The 17,762-nt window shown below is 44.3% G+C and overlaps 3 protein-coding genes across 3 annotated transcripts; 2 read left to right on the forward strand and 1 right to left on the reverse strand.

Moving 5' to 3' along the window:
- The first annotated feature begins 200 nt into the window (after positions 1-200).
- On the forward strand, positions 201-6,043 carry agk (acylglycerol kinase). Its single transcript, XM_079266313.1, has 14 exons — positions 201-443; positions 528-567; positions 666-745; positions 840-915; positions 1,017-1,142; positions 1,239-1,333; positions 1,481-1,550; positions 1,859-1,938; positions 2,023-2,080; positions 4,963-5,110; positions 5,272-5,369; positions 5,501-5,571; positions 5,681-5,765; positions 5,896-6,043. The coding sequence occupies exons 1-14, from the start codon at positions 334-336 to the stop codon at positions 6,028-6,030; spliced, it is 1,272 nt and encodes a 423-aa protein (XP_079122439.1). The 5' UTR covers positions 201-333; the 3' UTR covers positions 6,031-6,043.
- Positions 6,044-7,310: 1,267 nt separating this feature from the next.
- On the reverse strand, positions 7,311-13,031 carry dennd11 (DENN domain containing 11). The gene is made up of 9 exons (XM_079266215.1): positions 12,632-13,031; positions 11,969-12,068; positions 11,658-11,816; positions 11,038-11,191; positions 10,813-10,951; positions 10,545-10,676; positions 10,267-10,417; positions 10,005-10,073; positions 7,311-9,845 (listed from the first exon to the last, which is right to left on the reverse strand). The coding sequence occupies exons 1-9, from the start codon at positions 13,011-13,013 to the stop codon at positions 9,650-9,652; spliced, it is 1,482 nt and encodes a 493-aa protein (XP_079122341.1). The 5' UTR covers positions 13,014-13,031; the 3' UTR covers positions 7,311-9,649.
- A 1,055-nt stretch (positions 13,032-14,086) lies between these two features.
- wee2 (WEE2 oocyte meiosis inhibiting kinase) lies at positions 14,087-17,457 on the forward strand (the record flags this gene model as incomplete). Its single annotated transcript, XM_079265235.1, has 11 exons — positions 14,087-14,380; positions 14,483-14,691; positions 14,971-15,028; positions 15,338-15,507; positions 15,620-15,741; positions 15,866-16,012; positions 16,115-16,219; positions 16,297-16,382; positions 16,749-16,919; positions 17,016-17,164; positions 17,295-17,457. The coding sequence occupies exons 1-11, from the start codon at positions 14,096-14,098 to the stop codon at positions 17,455-17,457; spliced, it is 1,665 nt and encodes a 554-aa protein (XP_079121361.1). The 5' UTR covers positions 14,087-14,095.
- Between the last annotated feature and the right edge of the window lie 305 nt (positions 17,458-17,762).

Below are 17,762 nucleotides of genomic sequence, written 5' to 3' on the forward strand. Positions count from 1 at the left end.
CAACTGTCAATTTAATTTAAATTCCAATGGGTTTAATAAATTACGTTCTGTTTCTAATATTATTTTCTATGATATTTTTATAAAGCTGTACTCGTTTTTAATTTGAAACGCGTTAATGAAACATAACATGTAACGTTACCAATATTGGTTCCGCTCTGTGTTGGACCACGTACTGTTTTGACGTTACACCAACATGTCCACGCTCCGCCTGACAGTTGCGGATCCATGACCGCTGAGATGGAAATTTGTCATTCGTGAATACAATACTTCGCTGCCGCCGTAAAGGTAGCACCGCATTTAAACCGAGGGCTTTGATATATTTTAATCAAAACGATGGCTCGGGTTGTGAAAGTGTTTCGGACTCTGCGGAACAACTGGAAGAAGTCCACATTTGCTGTGTGCGTCCTGTCTTACGGGGGCCACTGGCTGTATGGCATCCACTGGTGAGTATTTCAGGTTATGATATTTCCTCAGATTAGAATAATTACACTGATTGTTCGTGTGTCTCACATTTTGTGTCTGATCAGTGACAGTGTTCTGCGGAAAGAGGCTTGTCTCGCCGCCAGGGTAAGACATCACTTATTCTTGCACTTCATGTTGTCAGCATTTAAAGCAAAAACCCCTCTTCAGGGGCCTATAGTCCTCACCATCATCATTTATTTTAGGAATTCGGGCGTCAACAGATAGCACCGCAGGAGCGTCTGAGGAAAGCGACTGTGATCTTGAACCCTGCAGCTTGCAGTGGGTAAGAAGACTCTCTTCACTGACAGGTTTGTCTGGAACCTCAGACAACAGTCTCTCTCAGAATATGTCCAACTATCTCTCTCAATCTTTCCCAGGAAAGCCAACAAACTGTTTGAAAAGAATGCTGCTCCGATTTTACACCTGGCTGGAGTGGAGATTACAATAGTAAAGGTAATTTCCCTTGGAGCCCATCAGTGCTATGAGTGGCTCTCGTGGGGATCCCATCGTGTGGCACCGTGATCACATGATATTGATCCTGTTTTCCTCTCCAGACGGATTATGAAGGCCAGGCGAAAAAACTGATGGAGCTCATGGAACAGACGGATGTGCTCATCGTGGCCGGAGGGGACGGCACCTTGCAGGAAGTCGTCACTGGTTTACTGCGAAGACCGGATCAAGTAGGTGTCGCACAGCTATTGTGTTGATCTGCGAGACGACTAAATTCAAACTTTTCTTTTATTGATGTCACTGATGGACGGTTTTTTTGATTACAGGACACAGTCTGTAACACACCGATTGGATTCATTCCACTGGGCTCTCGCAATTCCCTGAGTCCAAGTCTTCACCTCCTCAGTGACAACAAGGTGAAGTAAGTACCTCTTCAATATCATGAGGAAAGTTCCAGATGTTATCATCACATCATCTTTTGACCTGTGTAAAGTAAACATACGTGGATATGGACATGCTACACGTTTTCCACATATGTAATTTAAACCCATTTGTCCACCCTTTCCAGAGACATTACATCAGCAACACTGTCCATCCTAAAGGGAGAAACCGTTCCTCTGGATGTGCTGCAAATCAAAGTGAGAAACTGCCTCTGTCTATTCTACAAAGCCTCAAAGTTATCGACATAGTATTTGTTCTTGAATGCAGATACTTGCTGATGTCACTATTTGTTTTCAGGTCAAATTAACAAATATTTTGAGAAATATATGATTTCACACTTTATAATGTGGCTTTTTAAAAATCAAATAGGATAATGAAGTTAAATTGTCACAAACTGTTTTGTTTTGTCTGTGCAGTGTGAGATATTATGTGTCAGCGGTTGGACAGGAATTCAAGTGTGTGTGTATGTGTGTGTGTGTGTGTGTGTGTGTGTGTGTGTTTTTAGGGGGAGAAAGATCAGCCAGTCTTCGCTCTGACGGGACTACGTTGGGGTGCTTTTAGAGATGTGGCTGCAACAATCAGCAAGTAAGAATACACAATCGGTCACTCTTATTATAACCATGACATAGTTCCGCAAACAAAATAATAATTAACCATATTTCCTCATAGATATTGGTACCTTGGACCACTGAAGACAAATGCAGCACATTGGCTGAGCACTCTACGGGTAAGGCAATATATTTTTCTGAACATGTTTGGCCTTTTATAAGATAGCTGATATTTGAAAGCCATGTCAGCTCCCGTCAATGTCATAGAGCAGGGGTCGCCAATTGGCGGACCGCGGTCCGGAACCGGACCCAGGCGCCATTGTATCCGGACCCAGGACCTCAAATCGTTTTTATTTTGACAGAGCGCTTCTATTTTAACCGGCGCTGCGCAGCTTTTTCAGCCTTCACGGCACTCGTTCAGCGATGCAGGAAACGCACCGACCAATGCGTTGGAAATCACAACACGTGATGCAGCTCACCGAATCAAATATGGGTATTCAGAGATGTACACACACACCGGGGGAGAGACGAGGGAAGAGCAGGAGAATATTACGTGACTCAGAGAAGTTATTTCACATGACGTTCTCCAAAAAGAGAAAAGTGGTCAAAGAGACCAGAGTCTTGAACCAGGAATGAACAGACTCTTATAGGTTAATTCTTTACACGGACAGTTTAAAACCAGTGTGTCTCTCATGTTTGGAGACCGTGACGATAATTAAAAGCGGTAAATGAAGCCCCACTACGAGACAAAGCATAACTCTTTTGAACAAATGTACCTAAATCTAAATGAAGACATAGAAAATAAACATAAGAGCCCAACATGATTAGAACCCTAACGCATGAATTCACTTCACAACAAGGATGTTAACAGAGAGAATAGAGCTGAAACAAGTGGCTTAATAACCACAGATTAAGATCATGCTCACTAATTTCTCTTTTTAGAAGATGAGAAAAATATAATATTGTGGCTTTTTGACATCACTTCACACCTGAATGAACTGAATTTAAAGCTGCAGGACAATTCAGTGAAATTCATTTTTTCTAAAATGAATTACTTTATTTTAAGATGCACATTTTTGAAAAGCTTTCTGTTATGTCAGTTATTCTTTAATCCAGCCCTTACTGTACTTGAAATTAGAAGAACAGTTATTTATGTATTTCTATGTATTATTTATAATCCATCCAGTTGAATTTGAAAACAGAGTAATAATTTGTTAAAATATAATTGATGTGTACTTTCTTTGAATTGACAGTTGTTGACTACACAGAGACGTTGTTACTACTATTAGGCTTCTTGAATATATTTATATATATATATGGCAGTAAATAGCGCGAGCTAGATATTATTGTAATGTTTCGGACCTTTGCCCGAGGAGATTTTCTCGATCTGGACCTTTTGGAATTTTAGTTGAATACCCCTGTCATAGAGGTTCCTCCCTGTTGTGAAAAAAATATTTGAAGGATGTTTTTTCCTTTGTGCAACTCTCTGGTTATGACTTTGACAACTGTTTTCTTTCAAAGGAAGCGTCTGTGGCATTTATTGCTTATGACCAATGTTCCCTCTAATTTTTCATGTGTCTGGGCATACACACAAGCTCCCTGAGCACACTGAGGACCACTGTGAGCAACATCAGATGTGCACGCTGTGGCCACACACCAGTATCACACCTGTTCAAAACCTTGGATCATAGCAAGTTACATGGCTTATTAAAATAATCAAATTACAGCAGCAATTTTCACTAGTTTACTTTTAATATAAGTGATTGACAAACTTTAAAGGAAAAAGACAAAAATCTTGTTGTTCATGAGATGTGTAGTATGTTTTATGTGAGAGTCCTGCTTGGCCATGGGAAGAGTCTTGCTTTGGCCTGTGTGAGGTCCTGTTGTGGCCTGTGTGAGGGTCCTGTTCTGGAAGAAATGATACATATACACCTTTCAGACATAACATTTTGTTCACATTAAAACATTCACATTTTGCACAATGACGTGTGCTGTAGCTTGTGATACAGTGTAAATTCCTGTAAATCTGACTTAAATTTTACCTTATTTTTCACGTCTGTCCTTCTCACTTCTCCAATGGTTGTACACTTTGTCCAGGTTGATGGCTTCGTCTGCTTCTTGCTTTGACTTTATGCGCATCAGCTGGTCCAAATGTGCCACTTCAAGACGATTTCTGGATGCTGTTTTGATTTTATTTTTATTTTTTTCTGCTGAATGTGACGCTTGAGGTAGTCCAACTTCCATTCAGTCCACATTTTTCCCTCGGAAAACTCATTTGCTACTTTAGCTTCGCTGCATGTTTTGCAGAGTAGACCCTTCCCCCTCGAAAAAGAAAAAATCTCACCCAGTTTCACCGCTTGTTCTTCTATTTGAACATACTCCGACAGCCATTCCATCTTAAAAGAACCACATTTCTTTTTTCCAATGGCTTGGTGAGTGGATGTGTCGCTGCCCGTTCGTTTCGCCATGATAAGGGGTTAGCATTTGCGTCTCGTAACTCCGCCGCACTGTTGTTAGCTAGCTAACCTGCACGGCGCGAATGGGCAGGGCAATAGTTTTCAATGCTATGATTGGCTGCGTAGCGTAAGTGAACCGAATCGTATCATTGGCTGAACACCTGTCACTCACTGAGTTACGTTGCAAAATAGTACAGAAAACAAAATTATTATTATTATTATTATTGGTTTAATTGATTAGATAAGATTAGGACTAATATTAGATATTAATTAATACGTTTATGTTGAATTTTATTTTATGCGCTGCATAGATTTTCTTGTGCGCTGAGAATGTGCGAGCAGTGCGCGATTGCTCAAGCGCGCAGCTTAGAGGGAACATTGCTTATGACTTATACTTTTGAATAAGACACTAAATACATTTTAAACAGTTTAAATATGGAATATCTAGCCTCAATATCGAACATCATTATCTCATCAAAGACAGTAGATGTCTTGAGGTTATTGCTGTATTTCATGTCTTCCCCTGTCTTCCTCGTCACCCATGACTGTTCTAGTTCTGCGGCTGCAGATGTATTTTAATCTTACGCTGTTGTAAAATCCCTCAGGAGTGGCCCCTGGTCCGCGAGGTCTCGGTGTCCTACCTGGCTCCCAGCCTACGGCCCCCTGACCTGCCCCCTCAGAAGCCCCCCAGACCTAACCTGCTGTACCGCATCATGCTCAGGCTCAAAAACCACTGGTACCCTCCTGTCGAAGGTAGTGTGTGTGTGTGTGTGTGTGTGTGTGTGTGTGTGTGTGTGTGTGTGTGTGTGTGTGTGTGTGTCATTGTGTTGATACTTCGATCACAGCAAGACAACGTGAGTCAAAGACTGATGAGTTGTATTTGTTTTGGGTGGTTTGTGTGTGTCTTTGCTCAGAGCCTCCAAAAGTGGAAGAGCCAGAGCAGTGGAAGGAGGAGCATCTGTCGACGTTGGAGCTGTTTATTCAAACGCACAACAAAAACCCAGTGGAGAGGGTCAGTCCAAAAGCATTTCCTTTTCTAAACCTTGTACCTGTCCTTATTAAAATCATGATAATATCCCACTATTGTACCTCGTTTTGCTTTTAGAAAAAATATAATTTGTGTCTATTTATTTGAACTTGCAGCGCATAAATGACTCCCTGATGATCTGTGCGGAACCGGACAACTTCACAGTGGGCGAGTACATCACTGTCGGGTCAGTAGATTCAGTTTTTGTTTAGTCAACTTCAAACGGAGGCGATGTACATTATAAATGAGTTGGTACATTCAAGTAAAAGAATGTCAATGTAAATTCTTCATAATAGGAGTAAAAAAGAGGAGGACCCCGCCGTATTCACCAAAGACTCCACAAAACTGGAAGCCAGTGCTTGCCAGCTGCAGCTGCCAGAGGTTAGAAACCCGTTGAAGTGACTCGATCCTATTTCGTTGTCGCATGAAAGAAAATCTTAACTATTTCAGGATTGTGCTTCGTATCATTTAGTTTACTTTCTAAAGCTTTGTATGTATGATGACCCCGCAGGGTGCCGCTGGCTTCTACAGCATTGACAACGAGGAGTACGAGGCCATGCCCGTAGAGGTGAGGCTGTTGCCGCGGAAACTCCGCTTCTTCATCAGTGCAGAGCGCAGAGAGCAGCTCCTCTCACAGATGCAGTGATGGAAAAAGAAAAGTTGAACCAGAAAGAAGACAAGGACAGATTTGAAGAGAAACACGAAAGCAAAGAACCAGATGCCGTGAGACTCTGAAGTCTGAAGACTCTGAACTGCTTTGCCAGCAGTTTTAAATGCTCATGACGTACCGATGGATTGTTTTACGACCTGTGAACATTCAGTTGAACTATTATAAGGAGGATTACATGCTGTTGTATATTAAAGGACCACGGCTTTGTTTCTTTAAGCCAGGAACCCGTGTAACGGTTGTCTTACAAAATGACTGTTTACTATTCCCTATACATTTGAACTTGGTCAATAAAAAAATATTTCTGTCCACTTCAACACAAAGTTGTTTGTTTCCTATGAGTTTGACATTCGTATGTAAGCATTTAGCGAATGCCTGGTTTAAATAAAGAGTGCAGGTGTCGGCTGGAGATATAGAGCTGGGGGGGGGGCAAAGTAGAGGCGATGGACAGAGTGCAAAGAACAGAGATAAGATTATAGATATGCTTGAGGTATAGATAGAACGAATGTAGGGATGCTGCAGCATTCCGAATGTGTTGCAAAAGATGTTAGACCAGGAGTGTGGCAGACTCCTTGGTGAGGCTGGGTGTGATCTGACAGATGGTGTAGACAGCAAATCTCCAGGATTAAGCAAGTGGCTGTATCCCAGACCTTATCTTATTTGTTCAGGAAAACAAAGAGGCTCCTGGTTTTGTGGTTGAAAATCCTGGTCGGGGAATGGCAGTGACTGAATAAGTACAATTTTAGAGGAACTTGTACTTTAATGGTATCCGTGGAAGGCCCTTTTAATGAAGCGGTAAATAAAGTACCGGTAGTTAAAATTGGCTCCATCAACACATCTACAACAGTAAAATGCTGCTTAACATGTTAAAGCCCCAATAACTATTTCATCCTAAAGTATATTCTAACAAGTTTTGTTTGCATGGTAAGTACTTCCACTTTTAATAATGCAAGTACATTTGCTTATACTTTTACAAAAGTAAAAGTATTTTGAATGCAAATGACTTATTTGTAATATTTTACACTGTTGTATTGATATTTTTACTGTTAAAATGATCTAAATATTAGCTGCAAGACGATCGGGTCATCCTGAAAGTGGTTGTGTGTCTTGGAAAGCGATGACAGCAGTGATCCTGAGGAGAGGTGTAGCTGGAGCAGGATTATGAAGGAAACAGGAGCATAGTAAGAAGCAGAGGATTAGGTAACACCTAAACTGTATCGATGTTTAATTGTTTTACAATGGCAGTACAGTGAAATGAACAATTGCTCATGCTATTGAGTTCATGTGTACATTATTGACATCTCTTACAGTGTTTCACATTAGTAAAGGTGAAGACATTTTGTTATTCTGTGAATACAATCAAAGAGGAAACAGTTACACGACTTGGATGTGTTGCTGCATGTGTGCAATACTTTCGCTGTCTTTGACATTCGGTAGAGTGACGCGCTGTACAAACGACTCTTTTAGCCAATGCTGGTACACATCTGTGAACGACTCCCCCAAAGAAGGCCTTTTTATACAGCGGTACATGTCATGTCACATTTAACAGACGCCTGAAAGCAAACACTGTCAGCGGCAAGAGTATTACGTCCGCTGACAAGTAAATAGACCAGTCAAGAGTCAACAGGTTTAACTGGACCCGGCCGGTGAGGTCATTCAGAAGTGCCGTCAGCAATGAGTCGGTCACTTCCGTGTAAGTTTGAGAGAATCACATTTCCTTCAGGCCCCGTTCAAACAACAAAGCGCTTTCAAATACAACACTTGGTGCACTTTTTCCATTTTGGTAACCCACCCAGAAAACCTCTTTGGGGTTTAAGTCAAAAGCACAGCGGTTGTCAACATAAGGAATGTGATAAGGAATTTAAAAAATGGATATTTGTAGATTCATGTACATGTTTAAAAAAAAAAAAACGACTTGGTGTTTTAGCTTGTTTCAGGGGGTTCACGAGAAGGCGGATAACCACTACTCCAAATTTATACGAGACATCAGCTCCGCGTGTTCCAACATGGAACAAATTATGACTCTGATTGGCAACGTGATGGATTAAATCAACCAATCTGCCAGGACAATCCAAAAGACGCAGTTCATCAGGAGCTAGATTCCCTCAATAGGACTGTGATGAAAAGACAGAAAAAAAAAACCTCAGCTAAAACAGACTTGGGGGGGGGGGGGGGGGGGGGGGCTCTTAAAGCTCCCGCCCATCCTTCACTGGGACCAACACCAGATCTCCAAAAACACAAAGAGATCTTTGTCAGGGACACAGACACGCAAAGAGGATCTCTCTGAAGCTGATCAACGAGTAAACCACAAGCGGCTCCAACGAGGACTCTTCCCTCAACACGATCACAACATATATTGGCTGCCGTTGATGAACTAGCCTCTGGTTAGAGTACAAAAAAAGAACAATGACAGCACACAAAGCGCCTTCACACCACTTGCTGGCTCAGACGGTTAGTCATCAACATAGCGTAAAAAAGGTACAGTTAAGCATGATCACTGTGTGCATCAGGAACTATTCCAGTGGTGGACATGGTGCAGCATTCATGATGAGTTAGTGGAATAGAGTCACATTCATTGAGTTCAGGGTAAAACATGTAACAGGAAGTTCCCAGAACGCCTCCATGAGACTGATCAAACACAGAGACGCGTCGTCAGGTCGACCTCGTGCTGAAGGTGCATGAAATGTGAACAAAGTATTTGACAGCTTTTCTCTCCTCATTCTCAGCTTCATATTAATTATGATAATTATATTATCCATTATAAAAAGAGGATATCACACTCTTTTGCAAAACATCCTCCCCGCTCACTTTCCGTTGTGAAAGAAATAGTGAAAACTAGAAAAAGGCATTTACATGAAGAGGGCTGGTTTCAACTAACAGGCTTCTATTGCTTACTTTTTGAAAAGGTAAATAAAGTAGTCAAAGAGCATTCGATTAACTAAATATAATCATCGAAATATGTTATTACATCAGGATGAATTTGTTGCACATTATGACGGCTAGAATCTTCAATAAAATCTATTTGCAGCACACAAATTCATTTGCAGCAGTTCAACCGCACCCACACAACATTCATCTTTTTCTTCAGACCCCAAAGCTGCGTCGTACAGATGTTTTCACTGACTTCTTCATTGTGAGGGGTGCAGTGAAGAACGACCAAATCATCCTGCAGCAATGACCAGACCCAATCAAGACCTCCAGCCCTGGCCACTTCAGCTGGAATCAAAGTAAAACAAGAGCACACAAGCAAACTAGTATCTCTGACAAAAAAAAACAACAGCACTGAGCGACGGAAGATGTGAATGGCTGCAAGACCACGCAGCTGCCAAGTGGCACCGTCTACGAGGCAAGTGTTTATCAGCCCCCGTGGAGCAGTGCACCAACTGCCCTCATCAACCACACTGTTTGGAAACAGTCTCCACAGGTGAGATGAGACACACAAAAGAGGGAAAACAGACACCCGGGAGGGGACAGCAGGCGACAGATGGAGGTCCCAGGGTGGAGGCAGTGTCTACGTTGTCTTGGTGTGAGTGGGCCTTGAAGGCACAAATATCCAGTGCCGTTCCGAGTGTTTCCCCAAGTTGACGGGGGGGGGGGCTCAGGTACAGCAGAGGCTGTCTATGGCCAGTGTGACGTCAATCCCGTACACATCCAGCAGGTGCACCAGGAAGGATCGATCGCCCTGGGGATCCAGCCCCATGGCCCTCACGTGCTCAGCGGTGAGGGTGGGATCGGTGCTCCCTGCTACGTCCGACAGGGTCTGGAAGATGCGGTTATTGAGCTCCATGAAGAACCTGGGACGGGATTTAAAGACAAGTGCGTCACGCAGTGGTCCTCCGCATCACATTAAAATGAAAAAAACAATATAATTGAACGACTCTCCTTAAAACATACTGCCTGTGATTAGGACTCAAGCACACAAGCAGCTGTGAATACACTTGTCAAGGACTCACAGAATGAAAAGATCCTCTTCATTTGACGTGCAGTCTCCATCCACCTCCTGAGAGTAGAGCAGCATCTGCCTGGAAATAAAAAGCCATCATCTATCATTATATGTGAAAAGTAATTTCGCCCCTCACTGGCTAGTATTTACCCATTATGAGTGTCCACGTTCATTTTGCAGCCTAATTTGAACAGACAACTGTCAAACATTGATGCATGTATCACATTTGAAAATCAGTTACGATATACAGTATTTGACAGTGTGTAATGTACCTCTGTTCACTCAGCTTCCTGTACTTCTCCTTATCGGCAGCATTCAGTCGAAGCAGCGGCTGCAAATGGCTTCTGTGCGTTTTCACATTCTGGTTATCGATGTAGACGTCGTACAGCTCCTTCTTGTCCTCGAAAATCTTCTCTGTGGTGCCTTAATAAATGAATGCCATCATTTAAATTTTTTTTTTAAAAAGCCACGCTCGTACATAAGGAGTCATTTCCATATATTACAGATAGCGGTCAATCAGCCATTTACATGCAGCGAAAGCTTCACTCACAGGCCACGTATGACAGCTCTGTTTCCAGGGCAGTGATGTCGGCTATGTTGACGTAGAAGAACGGCCGTAATTCAGGCACGGAGACACCAACTCCAGGTAAAGAGACATTGGCCAGGCAGCAACAGCAATACACTGCGGGGAAGAACGAGAACATAGGGAGTGAAGGATCTCCAGGGAAATAGAAAATGACACGGAACATTTGTACATATATTACACCCGGACCTGTTTGCATAAAGTGTGTGTTGACATGTGCATTAGAGCTTCTCACCCCTGTAGCAGACCACACCTATGGGTGGAGGGGAGAAGATGAGGATCCGTTTCCTCAGCATTGCAAACTTCCACAGCACCATTATCTGCTCCCCGAAAAACTGGATGAACTGGGACATGCAGCCAGCTGGGTGGGTGATCTGCAGGGAGAAGAAAGAAAGACAAATATGTTTTGTTGTTGTTGTTGTTGTTGCTGTGCAAACAACGTGCTCTGCTGCTTTCGCACCTTCATTTCTGGGTGCATACAGCGGTTGATGGTGGTAACACTCCAGGTCGGGCAAGCGGTGACCAGACCATTTGCTGTCGGGGGAAGGACGGCCTTCTTATCCTCGTAGAAGGCCTCCAGCGGAGAGTACTGGCCCGGACACTTCAGCTGGAGTCTACAAGGCAATGACCGGGAGAAGAGAAGATGGAGAGGAGAGAGGAAGAATGTCATGTACGAGTCATCCAAGCCTTTTGGAAAATGTAGAACTGAGCAGACTAAGCTAGCTCGAGTGCGTATTCATTATCTGCCGATGTCGCTCGACCATGAACACTCAGCTCACGCAGGTTTAAAGGCAATTACTAAAGCAATGTAGTTTGATATTCGTTACACAACGTCAATGGAGGTCTGTGTGGATCAAGACACTATTTAGGATAGTTCAAGATTACAGATGGTGCTCGGTCAGTGAACCGTCCCTTGTTCCTAAATTGCATTGTGGGATCATTGAAGGTAACACACGGTCCATCAATAAAATAATTTGAATACCAGACTCCGTTCACATTAATTCAGGTCCACTTGTATTTGGTTGTAAACAGAACACAAAAAGGTGCCGATGTAAGATGAAATGACACAGCGCGTCTCACCTGACTTGGTTCTCCAGAAAGTGCATGTAGCGGTACAGCAGAGTGTAGGAGGGAGACAGAATGCCCACTGACTTCATCCTCGCTCCTCGCTCCAGCTCACTCTCCACAGGCATGTTTGCGAAGCAGGCCAGCCCAAAGTAACACCCTTTACGGAAATATCTATCCGCAGGCCAAACAAAGAGCAGGAGTGAACACAGAGTGACACATTGCACACGGACAGATCGAACACACACACACGTGTTCCTCTATGGAGTGGGTTTCATGCTTCATGATTGGTGGGGGCGAGCAGTGGGGAGACTGGGAGTACATACATAAAGTCACTGGTGATCCGATGGGAACCGCTGGCAATTGACTTGAATTCAACTCCATCTAGGTTGATGTCGTGAGGCAGGCACCACTCCACCATATTCCCTGTAATTTACACACACACACACACACACACACACACACACACACACACACACACACACACACACACACACACACACACACACACACACACACACACGCACACACACACACACACACAGACACACACCATCAAGTTACTTTCCATTCTGGCTTCTTTCATCCCGGCGACTTCCTCTAATTCTGTATTTCAGTCATGTAGCAGCAAAAGGTCAGGGGCAGTAAGAAAGCTCTGACTCAGCTACTTTTACTCTCTGTCCACTTAACATTTCCATGTGTGACGCTGAAGCACTGACATCCTGGTCTTGTTCTAATGGGATGGTTGTCCTTCCATACCAGCTTGGGTACCAACTAACTGAATTGAAGCTATTTATTAGGGTCTTGACATTTGAAATGTTTGACAACCCCACCTGGAGTGATTGCAACATACACCCCCATGACTCAGTATAACGCACTAAAGAACATCAGACATTCCAAGATAATATTAATTTGAGTTATCTAGTCCACAGATGACACTAATACACATGGGAGATGAGAGATCCCTTGCTACAGTCTGATTTGCTTACCTGATCTTGTATCAAAGGTAACCACAAACACAGCCACGATCTGGTCTTTTTCCTCCCACTGATCCCTCGCGGAGAGGCCGGGGAAGGGAACATGACGATATGTACCGAGAGGCTCTGTCCACGGACGGCCCGGGCTTCCGTTCCCGCTGACAACCGCAGCTTTTCCACCGCTCGTCGGGCTGCGTGTGATGGTGGCGGCCGCGGTGCTCCACCCAGTGCGAGCCGCGGTGCCCGTCGGTGCGTACCGCCCGGCTGGCTGCGAACTTTTCGGTGCGACCCCCTCCCTGGGCGGCGGCGGCTGCTGCTGGGCCGCCTGGTTCGGATCGGGCGGTGGGATCTCCTCCCAGTCCAGCAGCGGGGCTCGGTCCGACTGCTTCACCATGGTGCTGCTGCCTCTGAGGACTCGGGAAGGGAGAGAAAAATATCAAAAAACGTGTCCGTCCAGTTGAATCGAGTAGACTACACAAGATGCTGGAGCCGGATCATCATTTGCTGCTGCTCGCTGGGTTGTTTGCTATGTATTTGTAAGCGTGTCACATCCACTGATGGGCTGTTTTTCCTCCGCCTGTCTCACTGTTTTGATGACGTCACTGACTTCCGCCCACGTGTCTTTATTACTATTTCATCCAGTGACCTAATGTGGTTTATGGGCTGTGAGGGGAATTCACATTCTTATGGACATTCAGCCGTAGTGTGCCTGTTTTATTCATGACATAATCCTTCACGATACTTTAATCTGATCGAGTTTAGTTTGATCTACAATGTGAATTTTAAGTTGTAATTACATGATATGCATAGGCATCCATATGCTTTGTGGAGTTAGATTTCCATATAGTTTTATCATAACGCCGTGTTAAATTGTCTACGCAATTAACAGCCATGTTATAGTCAGGTGTGTGGTGTATGAACAATTCAGCCAATCAGAGAGCTAGATTGCGTTAAACTGGCAGCGTAGATTACTTAAACAGGAAGTAATTTACATACAAGGCGCTAAATTCAAGCGTGGTGATGGTGGTCGTGAGGGGATGTGACTTGTTGGTGAGTATTCATGATGAACACACATTGTTACTCAACTTAAATTACATATTGATGTGTGCGTTAATGACCAGTACGTGACGCACCTGTTGAGCTTGAAAATGGCATCATGGCTTGACTGGGATTCTGCTTTTCAATTGCCCTAAATTACATGATTTGGTTGGAAGAATTAAAAAGTAGTAATTTTGACTTCTTGATACATTTATGGGACTTATGTTGTGCAAGTAAAAATTACCTTTTATCATACTGGATATATGTAAGCCTACTGTTTTTAGAGATTGACTGTCATTTGTTTGCTCTCATCTTGCTGAAGAGACTTTAATTAACATAAATCCAACATTTTAAAGTGCCATTTTTGCTCTATAAAAGCAGGCAAATGTTGGATTAATCATTTTATGGGAAACTTTTGCTGAAACTCAGGCCCCAAGCATGGCGACATTGTCTGACGAGATCAGCCAGCAGCTGGACTTCACTAGCTGTGGAGAGGAGGGGAGTAGCAGTGACAACAGCTCCGATGACTGCGCCTTCAGGATCCAAAGTCCCAGGATCCGAAGTCCCATGATCCACAGTCCCGGCTCTGCGTGCAGGACGCCCAGGGTGCAACGCCACCGCAGTAGAAGCAACACCCTGTGTTCCCCTTTACAGTGCACCAGCCCAATACCTTACGCCTCCTGGAGTAAACTGAGGCTCTGTGACTCTCCCAGCACACCCAAGGTAGGAAGTAATTCAGATTGAGAGTCCTTGGTGTGCCCCTGTGGTCCAAACCACTTTAACTTCAGTGGGAGGAATTGCGTTTGTCTCCCCCCCCCCCAGTAGAGCCTGCTATCGAAGTCGTCCCAGCCTTGCTCCAGCACCAAGATAAGCCGTCCTCAGCGGATCCTGCGTTTCGCCTCAGCTGCTGCTAACCTCGTCCAGGCACCTGCCGTCAATGTGAATCCTTTCACCCCTGACACTGTCCGCAGGAACAGCGAGCAGCAGTGGAAGAACCGTTGTAGGAGTGATAATGATGGGGATTATGGACGCAGGTAACTAGGCTCCACGCTTTACTGTAGATCTGTAAGGGCATTGTAGGAGCCAATACGTGCCCAACATTTTTACTCACAGATGGGGATGGGATGATAATGTGTGGGAAGTTGCCCAAATGTGTATTTTAGAATATCTTGCCCAACAGAAATGAGTAGGTGTCAAAATAAGAGCCATTTTCTTACAGCAAACATTTGAATGTCGTCATTGGTTGGTAGATTCGCAAGACGGTGAAATTTAAAAAGTAATTTTAATTCTTCAAGACTATTTTTATATTTCAGGTTGAAACACAGCCTAATCTCATCTGAGGAGGATGATGAAGCTTTTCTCCCACCAAAGGTAAAACTATTTTTATCAGTGCTGGATGTAACCCTCCCTCTCAGATGCTTCCGATATGATTTCATCATCAGCCTTATTCATCGTCGCCTGCCTCCTCACTTTTTTGTCCAAAATTACCAATTCTACTTCCGGGATTTCTCGAAGGAATCTCCAAAGAAAAAAAAGTTCCGTCATACTCTTTTTCTCAAGGAAGTGCTACCATATTTGGTGACGCAAAGAAAACCCCACTCAAGACTGACGCGTGTTCCTTCTTTTTGAAATGTGTTTGATTTTTACCACAAGGCCCTCCTCCGTCTGTTTATCTGGCAGAGGCGAGCTGTCCAAGCCTTCATGCTGTCGCGCTATGAGAGTGAGTTCCTGGAGCTGGAGTTCATTGGTGTGGGAGAGTTTGGGACCGTGTACAAGTGTGTGAAGAGGCTGGATGGCTGCTTGTACGCCATAAAGCGCTCTCGCCAACCCCTGGCAGGTTCTGCCGATGAGTGAGTCAGCAGCATGTCGCTCTGTGCCAGAGACGGAACAGTTCATTTCAGTAAAAAAATGTTGTTCCTGAATTGATCCACATTTATCTGACCATTTTTCATGTCCTCTCAGGCAGCTGGCCCTAAAGGAAGTGTATGCGCATGCTGTTCTTGGGCACCACCCACATGTTGTTCGCTATTATTCGGCATGGGCCGAAGACGATCACATGATTATTCAGAATGAATACTGTGATGGTAAGTTTCCCCTAACCACCAAAAGCACAGTTTAGGTCGACTTAAATGAAATGAAATTCTAAATATTTTTAGGTGAACTAGATTGAACTATGTGGTTTTGATACTGTCGATGTCTGGGTGACAGGTGGAAGCCTCAGTGATGTCATTGTGACAAAGGAGGAGCAGGGTGAGCTATTTGCAGAGGCCGAGCTGAGAGATCTGCTCTTACAAGTGTCGATGGGGCTAAAATACATCCACAGCTCAGGCCTCGTGCACCTGGACATCAAGCCAAGTAAGTGTCATTGGGCGGTTCCCCATGTAATTCTTGTAATGTCCCGTCTAAACCTGAAGTCTCTTGTGCCTAAAAACCTTTCTCGTTGCATCCCTTTTGCAGGTAATATATTCATTTGCCAGCGTCCCAGCACAAGTGCAGCGGGTGAAGGGGAGAGTGAGGAGGAAGATGAGAGAAGCACTTCAGCAGGAGTCATTTACAAAATTGGTACTGTGTTTTAATGTTGGATACATTTCTACCTTACATCGTTGTCTCCGCTCAAGTCTGAGTCTTGTTTTCTGCAGGGGATCTGGGTCATGTGACATCGAGCAGCAGTCCTCGGGTTGAGGAAGGGGACAGCCGCTTTCTGGCCAGAGAGGTCCTGCTTGAGGTGAAGATGTTGCAAAGCAATTAGTGTTGAAGGAAAAAAGTAGGCCTGACTTCTGAGTTAATTGCACCTCACTGTAGGTTAAAGGGCCAGTGTGTAGCATTTTAGGGGGATCTGTTGGCAGAAATGGAATAAAATGTTTCTGTATAACCAACTGAAAATAAGAATCTGCTATAGGTAGGGCCACTCACGTTTGTGCATCGACCGCCGTTGTTCTTCTACACGCTTGGCACACAGGAGAAGCTTCAGCCGGTTGTAATCTGCAACCTCACCGCTAGATGCAGCCAAATCCTACACACTGTACTTTTAAAGAAAACAATCTCAAATTCAGAGGTCCAGCTGTATTTGCGTTGTCTCTCTGCTTTCTAGGAGTACAGCCACCTGCCAAAGGCAGACATCTTTGCTCTGGGCCTGACAATTCTGCTGGCGGCCGGTGCTCCTCCTCTGCCTCAAAATGGAAATGAGTGGCACAGCCTCAGAGAGGGGAAGCTCCCCAAACTGCCGAAGGAGCTATCGCCTCCCTTCAGAGGCCTACTTCAGGTGCTCTTGTTTCTGTTGTTTTTGAGCTGATACCTGTGACAAAAACACTTTGCCACTAGTATAGCTTGTCAAAAATGCCTTTTTTCTTTGAGTCAGTTGTTGCTGGATCCAGACCTGACGAAGCGTCCGTCTGCCAGGGAGCTTTGCAAGCACACGGTCTTGCGGGAGGATAGGACTGGGAGGGTGGCTGCTGAGCTTCGCAGAGAGCTCAATGTAGAGAAGTTCAGGACGGCCATGCTTGAAAAGTAAGAGGGAAAGCATGAGGGATAATTTAACATGCATCGCCAGTTCGGTTTTCTTAATCATTCAGTCAGTCTGAAGACTTGAATGCTGATGCCGGTTAAAAGCATTTACTTATTTCCATTTTCTCCACAGAGAGCTCCAGGAGGCTCGTCAGGCAGCTTTGTCACCCAAGCAGCACCTGTGTCCCGGGCTGAAACCTGCTAAGATGGGGTCCCTACCCAGAGCTGGAAAGAGGCTCGTCGGTGGGAGGACTGTGCGGTCCATGAGCTTTGGCTGCTCGGGATATGGAGTCTGATGGGACGTCATGACGCCCACACGCCTGTCCTTTGCTCGGATGATATGCGAGTCCTTCTGCAACCAGGCTGTGGTAAAAAATGTCTCAAGGAGAGGACCGACTATACAGCAAAGATTTCGAGGGAACTGATAACTGGATTGAATCTTCCTATAAATCTTCAGAGTGATGTAGAGCTGTGGTTTGTGTGTTTTTAAAGGACTTCTCTGACTCACTCAAACAAGTGATTTTCTGGCAGAGGCGAGGTGTAACTGCTGCAGACAAATGTTCTTCTTTTTCTTTTTTTAACTGTAAATAAAAAGTTTTAA

This window comes from Melanostigma gelatinosum (genome assembly GCF_949748355.1).
Source record: "Melanostigma gelatinosum genome assembly, chromosome: 1".
In the NCBI taxonomy this organism is placed as follows: Eukaryota; Metazoa; Chordata; class Actinopteri; order Perciformes; family Zoarcidae; genus Melanostigma; species Melanostigma gelatinosum.